General features: G+C 36.4%; 2 protein-coding genes across 5 annotated transcripts in view; both read left to right on the forward strand.

The window, feature by feature from the left end:
- Window positions 1-3291, forward strand: part of LOC111407212 (probable LRR receptor-like serine/threonine-protein kinase At5g45780) — a 5214-nt gene extending 1923 nt beyond the window's left edge. The window contains exons 6-11 of one of the 2 annotated variants that reach the window (XM_023036557.1): window positions 97-156; window positions 441-511; window positions 597-746; window positions 884-1222; window positions 1699-2090; window positions 2654-3291. In XM_023036557.1, coding sequence (XP_022892325.1) covers window positions 97-156; window positions 441-511; window positions 597-746; window positions 884-1222; window positions 1699-2090; window positions 2654-2974 — 1333 coding nt within the window. In that variant the 3' untranslated portion in view covers window positions 2975-3291. The remainder of the gene's footprint in view (window positions 1-96; window positions 157-440; window positions 512-596; window positions 747-883; window positions 1223-1698; window positions 2091-2653) is intronic. The other variant, XM_023036558.1, reaches the window with a different exon arrangement.
- A 522-nt stretch (window positions 3292-3813) lies between these two features.
- Window positions 3814-8141, forward strand: LOC111407213. 3 transcript variants are annotated; one of them, XM_023036560.1, is made up of 9 exons: window positions 3814-4016; window positions 4839-4906; window positions 4995-5081; window positions 5210-5342; window positions 6292-6630; window positions 6722-6768; window positions 6999-7061; window positions 7491-7623; window positions 7763-8141. In XM_023036560.1, exons 4-9 carry the CDS (start codon window positions 5228-5230, stop codon window positions 7777-7779), a joined length of 714 nt encoding a protein of 237 aa, XP_022892328.1. In that variant the 5' UTR covers window positions 3814-4016; window positions 4839-4906; window positions 4995-5081; window positions 5210-5227; the 3' UTR covers window positions 7780-8141. The 3 variants fall into 3 exon arrangements, with proteins under 3 accessions (XP_022892328.1, XP_022892329.1, XP_022892327.1); XM_023036561.1 differs by lacking the exon at window positions 4995-5081; XM_023036559.1 differs by lacking the exons at window positions 4839-4906; window positions 4995-5081 and having other exon boundaries at window positions 3818-4016.
- Window positions 8142-14562: the final 6421 nt, after the last annotated feature.

Consider the following 14562-nt stretch of genomic DNA (forward strand, 5'->3'; position numbering starts at 1 on the left):
GGTCTTTCATTCTTGTATGTCTTCAATCAGAAGGTGAATTTTGTGATTACGAATTTTAGATAAATGTCAAATGATTTGGAAACAAATATTTTGCAGGGACTTGTCCTTCAATAATCTGAGTGGCCCTACCTCAAAAATATTAGCTAAGGACTATAGGTGAGGTTTTCTGAGTAGTGATTTTTATTATTCATTCAGAAGGTCATCTGTATTTATCGAGTTTGAGAATTTTTTGGGTAAGAGCATGGAGGAGCTAGTTAATCATCTTTGAATCTGTATCTGTGGCGTAAAAATGAACGTTCGAACTTGCTCGACCATCTTTTTGTCCAATGCTATTTTTTTTTTTTTTTAATTTGTTATTTCTAGGAATTCTTCCCAAAAAAAATGTTATTTTGGATACTGCTCTCTCCTTTTGAGTCTTTAAGGGCTACTTTTTGTTTCAGTGTTGCAGGGAACACCTTTCTTTGCTCTTCATCCTCACAAATTTGCATGCATATTCCCAAACCAGTGAATGGTACTATGTTAACAATCCTTGGCAACCCTTCTCCTTTGGTACAGCTCATTATTTCATGGATAACGATTATATTTCTTGCTTTCAGAAACAAATTCAATCACCAGGGTTAGCAGTCATCATCATCATCGGGTTATTGCTGTTATCATTGGAGTCAGTTGCACATTTGTAGTCTCTGTCATGCTTCTTGTTTGTTGGGTGCATTGGTACAGATCCCGTCTTCTATTTACATCATATGGTACCTTCAGATTCTCACTATCTCTTTCCATTTAACACATTCACTACATGTTTGGTAAGAGTTACTAAATGTGTCCACGTTACCATACATGTCATCAATGTTATGGAGACTATAAGATGGATTATTTTGATTTGTAGTGCAGCAAGATTGTGAGTTCAATATTGGCCATTTAAAAAGGTTTACATTTCGTGAGTTACAAACTGCAACAAGCAACTTCAACTCTAAAAATATACTTGGGCGAGGAGGATTTGGGGTTGTCTATAAAGGTTTTCTGCCAAATAGGACAGCGGTGGCAGTCAAGAGACTACGAGATCCAAACTTCACTGGGGAAATGCAGTTTCAGACCGAAGTTGAGATGATAGGCTTGGCTGTGCACCGGAATCTTCTACGTCTATATGGATTCTGTATGACCCCTGAGGAGAGATTACTGGTTTACCCTTTTATGCCTAATGGGAGTGTTGCAGATCGCTTACGAGGTTTCCTGTCCAACTAGTTTCACGCAAACTGATACTACTCTCTCTCTCTCTCTCTCTCTCTGTGTGTGTGCATATGTATGTATTGAATCGTTGTACATGTGCGTCTAAGTTTTCGTTTGTGCATCTCCATCTGTATATGGGCATAGCTCTAGTTTGACCAGGTTGGGCTCAGTTTAAACGTCAAATCGTTAGCCTGTTATCCCCACATACCTTTGATCCATAGAGTGAGTGCCCTTCCACACGGGACTTCCGGATCATTCTGGTCAACTTATGTCTCTGTTACAATGGTTTGTCTCACAGTCAGGCTTATGCCATTATGCTCACAATCACAATCTTAGCTTCAGCCTACTTGACACACCTCCGTTAATCTTTTGGAGGCATCCGTCCCACATATAAAAAAAAAAATATATATATATATATAGTTTCCAAAATATGGACGCCTAGCTTTTGTTAACCTGTCGTTTTTTTTCTAACAGACACTGGTCAGGAGAAACCATCATTAGATTGGAGCAAGCGCATGCATATTGCCCTTGGAGCTGCTCGTGGTCTTCTATATTTGCACGAACAGTGCAATCCAAAAATTATTCATAGAGATGTGAAAGCTGCAAACATATTGCTAGATGAAAGTTTTGAAGCCATTGTTGGGGATTTTGGTCTAGCTAAGCTCCTAGACCCTAGGGACTCCCATGTTACAACTGCAGTCCGTGGTACTGTAGGACATATTGCCCCCGAGTATCTCTCGACAGGTCAATCTTCTGAGAAAACTGATGTATTTGGATTTGGCATACTACTCTTGGAACTCATAACCGGGCAAAAGGCATTCCATGCTGGTAATGGTCTGGTTCAGAAAGGAATGATCCTTGAAACAGTAAGTAGATTCGTTTTCAAAACTGAAAATTGTCGCCTATTGTACTTGAAGGAGGTGTAATCCTTAGGAAGTAAGAGTATAATCATCATGATTTTGAGCAACTATTCGAGAGCGCCTTCTTATACTGGTCAAGGCGAATATGTCCCCCTCCTAGTTTTATGGCTTAGAAATTTTACGCTAATCAAGATGGCCTTTTCTTCTTCACATAATTCATCTTCTTCCCCCATCGACCTGCCCTACTGCTTTGCCATTCCCCTCGCATTATCTCCCCACCGCAGGCCCCCTTTACCCCAACCCCAACACCTTCCCCCTTTTCTTTTCTTTTTTAAATTTTCCTTTTTCTGTTGCCCCCTTCCCCATTTTACCTTTACCATTCTCTGCTCATTATTTTGCTTTCGCATGTTTATTAGGCCCTTTATTTTCTCCATGTATGTTGGCATACATAGTTCCATGGTGGTACATGCTTTTGATTTCTAACTTACATTCTACAAGCTTTGAATGAATTATTCTTCTCTAGTTTGGCATGATGCTCCTAGATTTTTAACCAACTAAAAATGACACAGGTCAGAACCTTGTACGAGGAGAAAAGACTAGAAGTTCTTGTGGATAGGGATTTAAAGGGACGTTTCTCTGCAGAAGAGCTCGAAAAGGCTGTTGAATTGGCTCTGCATTGCACTCGATCAAATCCTGAGCTCCGGCCAAAAATGTCAGAAGTCTTGAAAACCTTGGAAGGTATTTCTGGTCAGAGGGAGTGCTTGGAGATGTCACAATGTGGAATGGAACCTTGTGAAGGACAAACTTTCAGTTTCTCCAGGAATTTCACTGATGTTCATGAAGACTCTTCCTTCATTATTGAGGCAATTGAACTCTCAGGGCCCCGATAACATATGCAGAATCTGAATCCAAGTGTAATTAACAGAAGATTTTCTTTTCAAGAATTTTTAGCCATGATTAACAGTTTTTTGTAGTTTTAAATTCTAATGGATGTTTAGTAGGATTTAAATCCTGATGAATTTATAACCAGGCTAAAAGAACAAGAACGAATGTTATCTTGTAAGATTTTTAAAAATTCTCCAATCAAGTGTGATTGGAATTTAGATTAAATCCTTACGAAGGAACAATAAACAATATGGATTTGGATTGGCTCTATGGCCTATGCTGTTTGGTCTATCACTTCATGCCGAAGGAGGCAATTCCTCGATAGCTTACTTTATTAGCAGAGAAGATTTCCTGGTTGTTCGATGATGCATGGTTACCTTGCTTTTAAATGTTACAGACGAGTCATGGAAATATCGATTATCAATGTTTGGGAACTAGTAAATATTCTTACAATGATAAATCATATAAACAAAATATATCGATTGTTTATTGGAAATGTTGGTATTTATGAAGTTATAACATTAATGTTTGAATGTCAAATACTTGATGACACGATGATTGGAGAGTTGGTGACAAAAGTTTCAATGATTTCTCGTAGATAAATTGATTTGTCCTCTTTTTGGTTTCACTAAAAAATTGGATTAAAAATTAAGTCAAAATCAGTAATTAACGCATTTAAACAATTTTTAAAAAATCTATTAAAAATTTTATTTTTATCTGAACCAAACATGGATTTAATTTGAATCATTCCAAAACTAGTGAGTAATATAGAATGAGGAAATCCCAACCCAAATTTTCGTGTAGATGATTAGAGATGTCGTTTTGAGAATTTTAGTGAAAAATGAAAAGTGAAAAGAAAGGCACACGACTACATGAGATGTCGTTTTGGTCCCAATTGAAATTCAAAAACACTCATCACTACCAAACGGCTCCATCCAACTGAATTAGGAAAAATGCAAAGAATTGATAATCGGTGAAGAGCAACAAATAATCAAATCCGACGCCAACCTGAAGGATTGAAGGGGAATTTCAGACTTCTTGTGCTCGGTAATCATCTCTTAAACGTAAAATTTTTGAATTTCCTATGTGTGTAATTAATATCATCTTAACCTAAAACTTTGCATTTCTCTAGTTTCAGATTTCTAATCAATCTCGTAAAGGAAATTGATAATGCTTTTCGTCTAAAACAAATTTATAATCACTTTTGCTGCGACAAATTTGTGCATAATGCAGCTGATTATTCTTGTGGGATTTCTTAGTCAAATTTGTATAGTTTTTGTTGTGAAAAAATTAGAAACTCGTTGAATTTTTGTATTTATGAAAGTAGCCAAACATTTTCATCCTCCAGAAACACAGTTTGATGCAATTTTGTGGAAAATCTTTGAAGTAAAAATCTATGGAGGAAGCCTCTTATATATTGAACTTGGTTTGGACAGTGGGAATATAAGACAAGTGCTCCATTTGAGGTGAGTTGCGGTGGAAATAGGGGGTTGGAGTCGGAATCTAATTTGAAGTTGCAGCATAAATATTCAATGTTGAAGTTAAATATTTTATTTCTGTTGTCGGTGGGGAACTTGCACTGATGATGTAGTATCAATCGGCATGAATCTCCATCTTTATTGTTGTCTCTTCCATTTCCTGTGATTGTGTGGGCATCTAATAAGCACGGATAATGATTCTTTTCTGGAATTTGGAGCGAGTTCTGGACTAGTGCATGTATTTTAGTTGCCAAAAAGGTGAATACTTTAGAAGGAAAAGGGTATCTGTTTGTGCTTTGTCTATGGAAATTCTCTGTTTCTTTTCATCAAAACTGAGAAAATGCTTAGAGGGACACTGATAATTTTGGCTCACCCTAAAATTTACCTCTAGCTCCATCCCTGGATCAAGTGTGATAATTTACTTCGGCTGAAGCAGCCCCATTTTTACAGTTTGTTCAAGTAAGTTCCTAGGTTCCTTCAGAATTTATTATATTTTGTGTGGAAAAGCAGTGAATTCATTCTATAATTCGGGTTTTGAATTATTTAGCCCTCGCTTTCTATTTTTCCCAAAATTTCGAAGTGGAAACTGATATTCCGTCAAGCGTGATATTAATTTCAGCTCAATTTGGAGAAGGTTTGCTCCTTTCTTTGTACTTGCAGTGATTATTAACTAAACCTAATAACGGTTAAAGTTTGTTTACTATTTTCTTTGGCTTTTACGATACTCAAAATTCTTTTTCTTTTTTCCCCTCAAATTTCCAGATAGAGTTGACAGTTTCAATGGCTAAGCGAAAAGTCAGAAAAAATACCAAAAAAACTGGAAATGATAAAAACAACGGCGATCTAGATGAAGTTCGATTAGAAAAGAAAGAAGATGCATTTCAAGACCATGAAGGTATTACTTGCATCCCATTTATTTATTTCTGTCTGTGGATTAATGTAATCTTCAAAATGGAAAAGTAATAGCTTGGACATATTAGATTAACAAGACAAAAGCCCTACTGACGGGCTTCTAATTTTTTTATTTATTTTTTCCTAATTTTGATTTCTGGTTTGTATCATTATCTCTGCAAATTGTGGTGACAACATTGTGTGCCGCCTTGAGTATGTAAAATATGGTTAATTACATTTAAGAACTACGGTGTTATGGTACACTAATCTCTTTCTGGCGAGTCTATCTAGGCATCTATGCTTCCAGCATGAAACAATCATAGAAAGTTGCTTTCCAAAACTGTATCTTCGTCATGTTGATATGAATTAAGCTGAGATGCTTCTGTATCTTAATATTTTAGTACTTTAGAATAGACAGAGACTTATATGAGCATTTTTCTTGTAGAATATTGAATATTATTTAATAGATAACTTTTTACCAATCCATGTCTGAGTAATGCATGGTGCTACCTTTCTCTGTAGCATCATAGAATAATTCATAATTTAAGACTCTGGAGTGCGGAGAGGTTTAAACCAAAGTTTTGTATCATGTCCATTGTATATGCAACTCAGATATGAGGTATTACCAAGTTCCAAGAAACTCATGGCTCTAAAGTGATGTGTTATATAATTAATACTTTAACCCTTTACTAACTTCCCTAGAAATATAGTAATACTCCTGATTTATCATTGTTCATGTTCATTTTGGGATTTATGCTAAACCAGTTAAATCCCGGTTTTCACAAATCAATACTCTATAACTGAAAGCATTATAATCTCAAGATTAAGCTTCCTTTATTGATCTTTGAAGACTCTTCGACTAGTTTTGTTTATCTTCATAATCACCCGATACTTTTGCTCAGAGTTGCGGTTTCTTAACTATTGATTGATTTCCATCTTTATTCCCCTTTCAGTTGAACGTCAAAGCGCTGCAATCAGGGCCCTTCGTGATGTGGAGATTGAACAATTACGTACTATGTTACGGCTTCTTCGTTCCTATTTCAGCAAGGAACAGTTGCAAGTTCCTGTACTGCAGTTTTTCAAGGAAAACCTTCCAAATCTATCTATTGCAAAGGATGGGAAAGATGGACAGTATGATGTGCAATGGAAAGACAAGGATTACAACTTATCTATGAACAATGCTGATGAAAGAACTATACATAATTCTCTTCTACGTCATCTGTCAATGGTTTATCCTGATTGCTCTGCTGCAATGCCATCTTTTGGTGGCTTTGAGTTTTCAAATAAATCTGGTATTGATAAATCTTTGTTCATGCTTGTAATATTTAAAAACCTGAACTGTTGTTTCCTTTTCATCTGATACAATTTATCTATTCGTGGCAGTGAAAACAAGCCTTTTTGATGCTGATAATCTGCAGAAAAGGAGTCTTGTATGTTCTTACACAACTTATACTACGGATCTTATGGTTAACAAATCATTTCAGTGGTGGCCAATACAAACTCATTTTTGTTTTGCTATTAATATTGTTTCCCCATTTTTCATCATTTTGGTCCATGTGCTCACATGATGTGTGATAAAACTCAAGGAATGCTTTTTGGTTACCTTTTTATCCCTTCCAGTGTTCGTCATTTCTCATTCTTTTAAACTTTTCTTTTTCAGGTCTTGGAAGAGCCATCTGATACTCAAATGTTAGAACTGCAGGATGGTCTAAAAACTCCCAATGTATGTAACTTTGAGAAAATTCTACAAGCTTTTTGCAGTTATGCTTTAGCATCTTTATTTTCATGTTTCATTTGCTAGCTAGACAGGTGGTCGGATACTCCAAATTTGTATTGCTTCTGGACAATCTGTCCCTCAAGCATGCAATATTTGTCGAAATAGGCATTGACGATATGAACATCACACTTATTAAAAAAATTTCTGATATTCGGGGTATAATGGTAGTACTTAGATGCCCAGTGGTAATCTCTCAGGATATGTTACTGAACGTATCTCTAGATTTTCATTGTTATATACGTACTAATTCAAGGGTAAAGTTCTCTGTATGAGCTTGTAAAATATCCTATCTTTCCTCAAATATTGTCAGTTACCTTGATCACGTCTTGTTAGTTTCTGATATAGTATGTAATCACGTTAATTTTGTAATTGCAGATGAATAATCAGAGGTTGTCAATTGGGGTGACACCCAAAACTCTAAGGCTTCCTAAGCCCGGGGAGATGCTTCTTTCTGTGCATGGCTCGCCACTTGGTGTTTATAAAGAAGACAATATGGAAACAATACAGGGTATGTTTGTGGTTTAGTTAGTGAAAAGGCAGGCAAAGTTTCCACAACTATCTTGAACTAAATTATATTCACTTACAATTACAACACTGTGTTCCGGCAGGGAACTAAATTTGAATTATTCCAATGTCTTGTATTGCAGAGTTGGAAGATGGATGAATGGAAAGTGAAGCTCAATCACTGTAGTTGAGATATTGTTGATTTGTGGTGAGATCTCCCTTTGCATTTTCACCATTCTGTCGTCGTTGACTAGTAAATAAATAGTCCAGCATAATATAGTACTGGAAACTTGTAATCAATTCTGTTAGCACCTAAGATTCTTTTATCCAAACATATGTAGTATTTGTGAGGCATAGATGGTATAATGAACAAAACTTTAGCTTCTTTTCTTCATTGACACTATGTTGTATTATCCTATCTTACCTACTAAACATGTCATTAGTAGTTAAGGGATGGATGCCTGAATCCCTGCTTCATTGATTTTGAGTTCAACAGGTAGTGTTCTATCTTTTGATGGCCCAGCTGAAATTTGCGTACCCTTATTTTTCCAAATAAGAACTACAGATTCATGCAACATTGCAACCTGGAACATCATTCTTGTGAGCTTTATATACATGGCAGCACTTGGTATCTAAACTGGTGAGACGAGAAAATAGAGGGTAATGTTCAATACAATCAGCCCTTGTTTGATTGTAGATTAAAATAAGATATTTACTATATTTTGATAAAAGTTGATGAAATATATAGTTAAAAAGTTGTGAGTCTATAAAATGTGTGGTTAAAATTAATTGTTTAGTTTGACTTGAGATTTTAATCCAAATCAAACAGTGGCTTAATTGGACAGGATTAAGGAAGAAATCAATGTTTTTGCATCAACCTTGAATAGACGGTAGAAATAATATAAGAAATGCTTTTGAAGTTATGAATTATTCATTTATACAAGAGAAATCCTTGTACTCTTCAATTTTACATGTGAAACACCCACATAAGCCCCTGATTGTGGATGATAAACATTAGATTTCAGTGACTTTTTATAAAAGTTGATTAAGCTCCCGTTTGGCCCCCATTATTTGGATTTATAATGGAGGAATAGTGTTTTTTTTTAAATTGATGGTTGTAAAAGAATGAAAAATTTTCGATTTGCGTGTAATATTATTTTATTGAAGATTGTGTGGTTGAAAATAAAAGAGAGAAAAATTTAAATTAAATTGATGAGTTTTAATGGGGGCCAAACGGAGGCTAAATGTGATTAAAATGTTGTGGATTCCAGAAAATATATAATTAAAATTAATTGTTAGCCCGATGTATACACCCACATAAGCCCCTGATTGTGGATGATAAACATTAGATTTCAGTGACTTTTTATAAAAGTTGATTAAGCTCCCGTTTGGCACCCATTATTTGGATTTATAATGGAGGAATAGTGTTTTTTTTTTAAATTGATGGTTGTAAAAGAATGAAAAATTTTCGATTTGCATGTAATATTATTTTATTGAAAATTGTGTGGTTGAAAATAGAAGAGAGAAAATTTTAAATTAAATTGATGAGTTTTAATGGGGGCCAAACGGAGGCTAAATGTGATTAAAATGTTGTGGATTCCAGAAAATATATAATTAAAATTAATTGTTAGCCCGATGTACTGTTTAATGAGGAGCACAACAAGAACTACTAAAAGATTCTAGTTGGAAGAGAGGAGATATGAGTTTTCCCTAAAGATTCAATGGGAATGGGAGGAAAGTATGTGGAGACTTGTATTTTAGGTAAATAGACGCTCGGACCTGAATCTTTACAACCCCCTTCGTGAGAATGCACCTTTTCTCCTGAAGTTATGGGCTATTTTGTGGACAGCTTTCCTTGGCCTTTTATTATATCCCTTCCTCTAAGGAGTGAAGCTTGAAGGACAGGTTCGAAACTCATTCTGTAAGATTCTCCCAAAGGTATGCATTTACTCAAGGCACTAATATTCTTACTCTCTCAATTACACGCGATTTAGGGAGGTGGAAGATGTACTGGAGTATGACCCGAGATAGGAAGAGAGAGACTTTTCTTTGACAAGCTTTCTCTCATAAAGTCAAATATGGCTCTGCATAAAAGAATAAGATCCCTCTAAGAAAATTGCAGCCAAGAAAATAAGAGCTCTTTGTTAACAGTTTTCAAAGTGGTGCAGTGTAATGTAAAATTTTAAAAATTTATCTTAGAATAAAATTTAGATTTTAATCCCTACAAAATATAGACTAAATAATGATGGTCACTTTTACTCCCCGTATTAAGTTGGCCATCAAAAAAGCAACACCTGGAAATCCCACTAATGTTTTCAGAAGAGCTAGCCCCAAAACATACGAAAAAGCGAAGTAATAAGGTTACGAAGGCTACAGAGCCGAAGTCCTTATTTTGGTCGAGGTGCCACTCGACTGAGCATATGCCAAGGCCCTGACGAAGGGTCTATGCTGAAGTCCCTATGTTTACAACCAGTTGAAGTTCTGAAAGATGAGGCAGAAGCCCTAAGATATGAAGAGGCTGTCATATCTGCCGACTTGGAGAATATCCTTAGGAAAGACTGATGGAACGTTTACTTTATTTTGTGTCAGGATTCTCAACCTAGAAATATAGGGCGATTGAATCTTTGCCAATATAATAAATACATGTGTAAGAAGGATAGAAAGAGGTAGGGGCACGTGATTCGGATCTAATGGCCACCACGTCATCCCCAAACTATATAAATACCCTCCCCTTATAAAAGGAAGCAGAGGGAGATGTGTGGAACAATAGAAACAACACATATAGAGAAAAATGGGAGAAAACCCGAGAAAAAGAACAAGGAACGGGCATACTAATTTTTGGCACATTTTTTGAGGGGGAAATAAATACAACTCCATACATTTCTTGGAATTTGATTGTGTCCCCTTTACTCTCTTTTATCATTTACTTGCAAAAGGTGTGTTCGTGCTTGGGCTAGAGTATCATTGCCCGTTCACAAGCTTTTCGGTCACTTTGTCGGTGCCTTAACTGTTTAATCTTGCGTCGAAAGAGCATCTACTGCGTCCATTCTACCGCCTTATTAAATCAACAATCTTTTGTCCCCGTGGATGTGAGTGGGCCCAGCAGTCACCTCTCCTGTGATTAGTTTTCTAAAATTACATATGTAATAAGAAATAATTAAATGGTTTTTCATTTTGGTGTCATGCACGGGTATCATTAATATTAGACAAAATGGACAAAAATGATGATTAATTAAAAGGTTAAATCATTGTTAACACGCCCATGATAATCTTTATATACAAAACAAGAGAGCTGCTCTGGAATTGCGTGGGACCTTCTAATTAACCGAAGCCTTTTTGTATTATCTCTAGTCACGATGCTAAAATATAAACATTTTTTTTTTTTGGATAAGGTAAGTATATTATATCCAAAATATAAAAAACCGAATAACAATGGAGGACATTGACCTCCCTCGAAATTGTTCCATCCAAGAAAGAGTGTCTAGCCAACTCTGTTGGACCCAAGGCAAGTTACATTTCGCATGCAGAGCATTCCAAACACGCTCAGAAAATGGGCAAGCAAAGAAAAGATGATCCAGATCCTCCACTGAATATCCACATAGCACACAACGCATAGACTGTACCAAACCAAAGCTAAGAAGCTTTGTCTGTGTATAGATGCCATCTTGAATTGCTAACCAAAGGATAAATGCATGTCTAGGAATACATTTAGGGAACCATACAATGTGATACCAAGTCACCCTAGGGCAGCGAAGTCGAAGAGACTCCCAAGCACTCTGAACAGAGAAGTCTCCATATGTATCATCCTCCCATCGCAATACATTCTCACTATTACTGTCCGGTCGAAAAGTATCAAGCGTATCTCGTATCAAATCAGACAAAGCTGGGGAGCGAACTGATGGCCATCTCCAAGTATCACCCTCCACAATATCAGCCACTTTAGCTAGTCTACTCAATCTGAATTCACGAATGATCCTCTCTCCAAGAATCTTTTCTAAAGGGCCAAGAGGATGCCAATTATCATACCAAAGCGACGTACGTCTACCATTCCCAATTCTGATTTTCATTTTGTCCCTCCCTATATCCCGGAGTCCAAGAATTTTCCTCCAACTCCAAGAACAATCCCCAGGACACTTCAATTCCCACATGCTCCGTCCTCTAAGTAAATAACAACGTGTCCACGAAACCCAAAGAGAGGAGGCAGAATCCGAACAAAGGGACCAAAGATGCTTTAACATGGCAGCCTTATTCCAAATCTCCAAGCCTCGCTGACCCAAACCACCCTCCTCCTTAGGCATACAGATTTTTGCCCAAGCCACTTTAGCCCCATCGGTGCCAAGGTCACTACCCTTCCACAAGTTTTCCACTTGCTTGATCACAGCCTTGGGTAAAAGAAATACAGAGGACCAGTAGAACTGAATAGAAAATAACACTAACTTAATAAGTTGTAACCTCCCTGCATAGGAGAGCGCTCGACAGGTCCAACTCTTAGCCCTAGCTATAATACGGTCCACCAGCATCTTACAATCCAAAGCCCTCAATTTGGTAGAGATTAGCGGAACACCAAGATAACGTACCAGTAGCACGCCCTCCTTATACCCCAAAACATCAAGCAATTGATCCTTAAGATATGTAGAAACACCACTGGCAAATAAATTACTCTTATCTGGATTAGGAATAAGTCCAGAAAGAGCTTTGAATCGATTAAGGCATTCTCCAACGATCGAGATAGAACCAACCTCAAAAGACCATAAGATCATCAGCAAAACATAAGTGGGTGATCTTCTCCTTCTCACATCTCCAATGGTAGTTAAAGTCCTGTTCAGCAACCATCAATCCCAGTAGCCCCCTCCATAGCCAAGACAAACAAGTAGGGCGACAAAGGATCTCCTTATCTCAGACCTCGCCCCCCAGCAAAGAATCCATTCAGTTCCCCAGTAATGGAAATCGAAAATCGAGTGGTAGTGACACACTCAGTAATCCACCTAACAACTCTCTTAGGAAAATCAAGCACCATTAAAACTGCAAAGAGGAAATCCCAACGAACAGAATCGTATGCTTTTATGAGATCAACTTTAAGAGCACACCTAGGCAATCCTCCCCTGCGGTGATAATTCCTCAACAACTCTTGAGAAAGAAGGATATTATTACTAATATACCTACCTTTAACAAAAGCAGTTTGTTGAGGTCCAACAATGTTTGAGAACACCATTTTAACTCTATTGGCAATAAGCTAAAATATAAACATCGTTTCAAGGATAATGCAAATTTACTGTTTGTTGCTGGTTTAATTGTTGGATACAGTGGAACCCAAAGGGAAGGTGGATGGGAAAATGGGCGGTTTAATTCTCGACTTTGTTTCATTGTCATCTCTACTTATATGCACGTCACAATTTCATACAGGTCTACTTAAAGAGAAGAAGCTTATTCACCTTCGATCTCCAATCTCATGTGCCCCGACACCCCCATAACAATTTTTATATATATATTTATGGAATAAGACGTGAAAAAGAAAACAAAAATAAACGGGAACCACATGAGAATTTTATATTATTTCGAAAAGGTCTTATGCTTATTAATATGAATATGATCCCATATATATGTAGTCAGTAGTAACCATACTAATTAAGTGTCATCTTTTACCAACTTAAGGTCTAAAGGTGTATTAAACAAAAAGTTATATTTCGTGTGTATATATATGTATGTATGTGTGTGTCCAAAAATATAAGGAACCATAGTCGTCACTAACTCACTCAAAGAATGGGACTTTTCGGGAATACCCTACCTGTTCTCGTTGGAACCAAATATCGAGAACAGTAGTTATTAGTGTATATGTGTGAATTGCAAATTATAATTTGCACAATAAGCAAAACAAAACTAAAATAAAATACTTACTTGTAATGACAAACACAAACTCGAAAAATGAGGAAGCATAACGAAGTATGTAAACTGATGCTAGTGTCTAACATTATGTCTTTACGACGAATTAGTCCTTGTCAAGGTGCTTATGGAGTCTTGGCCATCGTCTCCTAATATAAAAAAGGTGTCTCCTTGCAATAAAAACACTTCAAACCTCAAGGAATCAATGAACTCAAAAATGAATTTTCACTCTCTACTTTAAGAGCTTGTTTGGTACAACTTAAAAGTCAATTAAAATCAATTTTTTAACCGTTATTTTACTATTTCAGTTGTCATTTTTGAATTCTTCTCTTACGGGTAGGACCACTTTATCTCTAACAATCAAAAAATCAATTATCAAAATTCCTACCAAACAAGCACTAAATAATATTTTATGCAAAAAAACCAAGAATTTTTGGGGGTATTTGGATGCAATATGATTAAGACATGATATTGAATGAATTTAGACCACTTAGGGAGTCCAATTTATAGAGATTGAGGGGCCACACCTACCAAAATTCAACAGATTTTACGAAAAGACAGCCCTTCGGATCGTTCGAACTATCAAGTTATGACTTTCTTTTTATTTTTTCAACCTAACTTTGCACATCAATTTCTTATTTATCCAAAATTGGTTTTGTGAATCTGAATTTATCTCAATCATTTACTTGACAAGTAGAACGAGTTAGTTTATTCATACGTGTGAATTGACTATCAAAACATATTCGAATACTTAGCCGAATTTGATAAAAAAAAATCAACGTTTTATAAGCCTAATCCCACGCTTGTATGGCTGCAGAGTAATTGCCGAGCAAATCTCCTTTGGCAGTAAGCACACTTAAGAGAAATTAGCACGTATATGGCCAACTGCATTCTGAGATTGGATGCCAGCCACTGTAACGCCACTGCAGCTGAATGTTGCAGAGTGATTGCAATGGCGCACGGCATTTAAGAGACCAAGAAACTTGGATATGCCAACAAATACATAGCATATCCAACCACAAAAAATCCATTTTGTTGTTCGAATAAAGATTTTTTCTGCTTT

The sequence above is a fragment of the Olea europaea genome, chromosome 13, assembly GCF_002742605.1.
Source record: "Olea europaea var. sylvestris chromosome 13, O_europaea_v1, whole genome shotgun sequence".
Classification (NCBI taxonomy): Eukaryota; Viridiplantae; Streptophyta; class Magnoliopsida; order Lamiales; family Oleaceae; genus Olea; species Olea europaea.

What these genes read in the sequence shown, in the direction of transcription:
- LOC111407213 (XM_023036560.1), top strand. Translation starts at nt 5,228, where the DNA reads ATGGCTAAGCGAAAAGTCAGAAAAAATACCAAAAAAACTGGAAATGAT. An exon ending in TGCATTTCAAGACCATGAAG is followed by an intron (nt 5,343 to 6,291) that starts GTATTACTTGCA and finishes TTCCCCTTTCAG; the next exon opens with TTGAACGTCAAAGCGCTGCA. An exon ending in ATGGTCTAAAAACTCCCAAT is followed by an intron (nt 7,062 to 7,490) that starts GTATGTAACTTT and finishes TTGTAATTGCAG; the next exon opens with ATGAATAATCAGAGGTTGTC.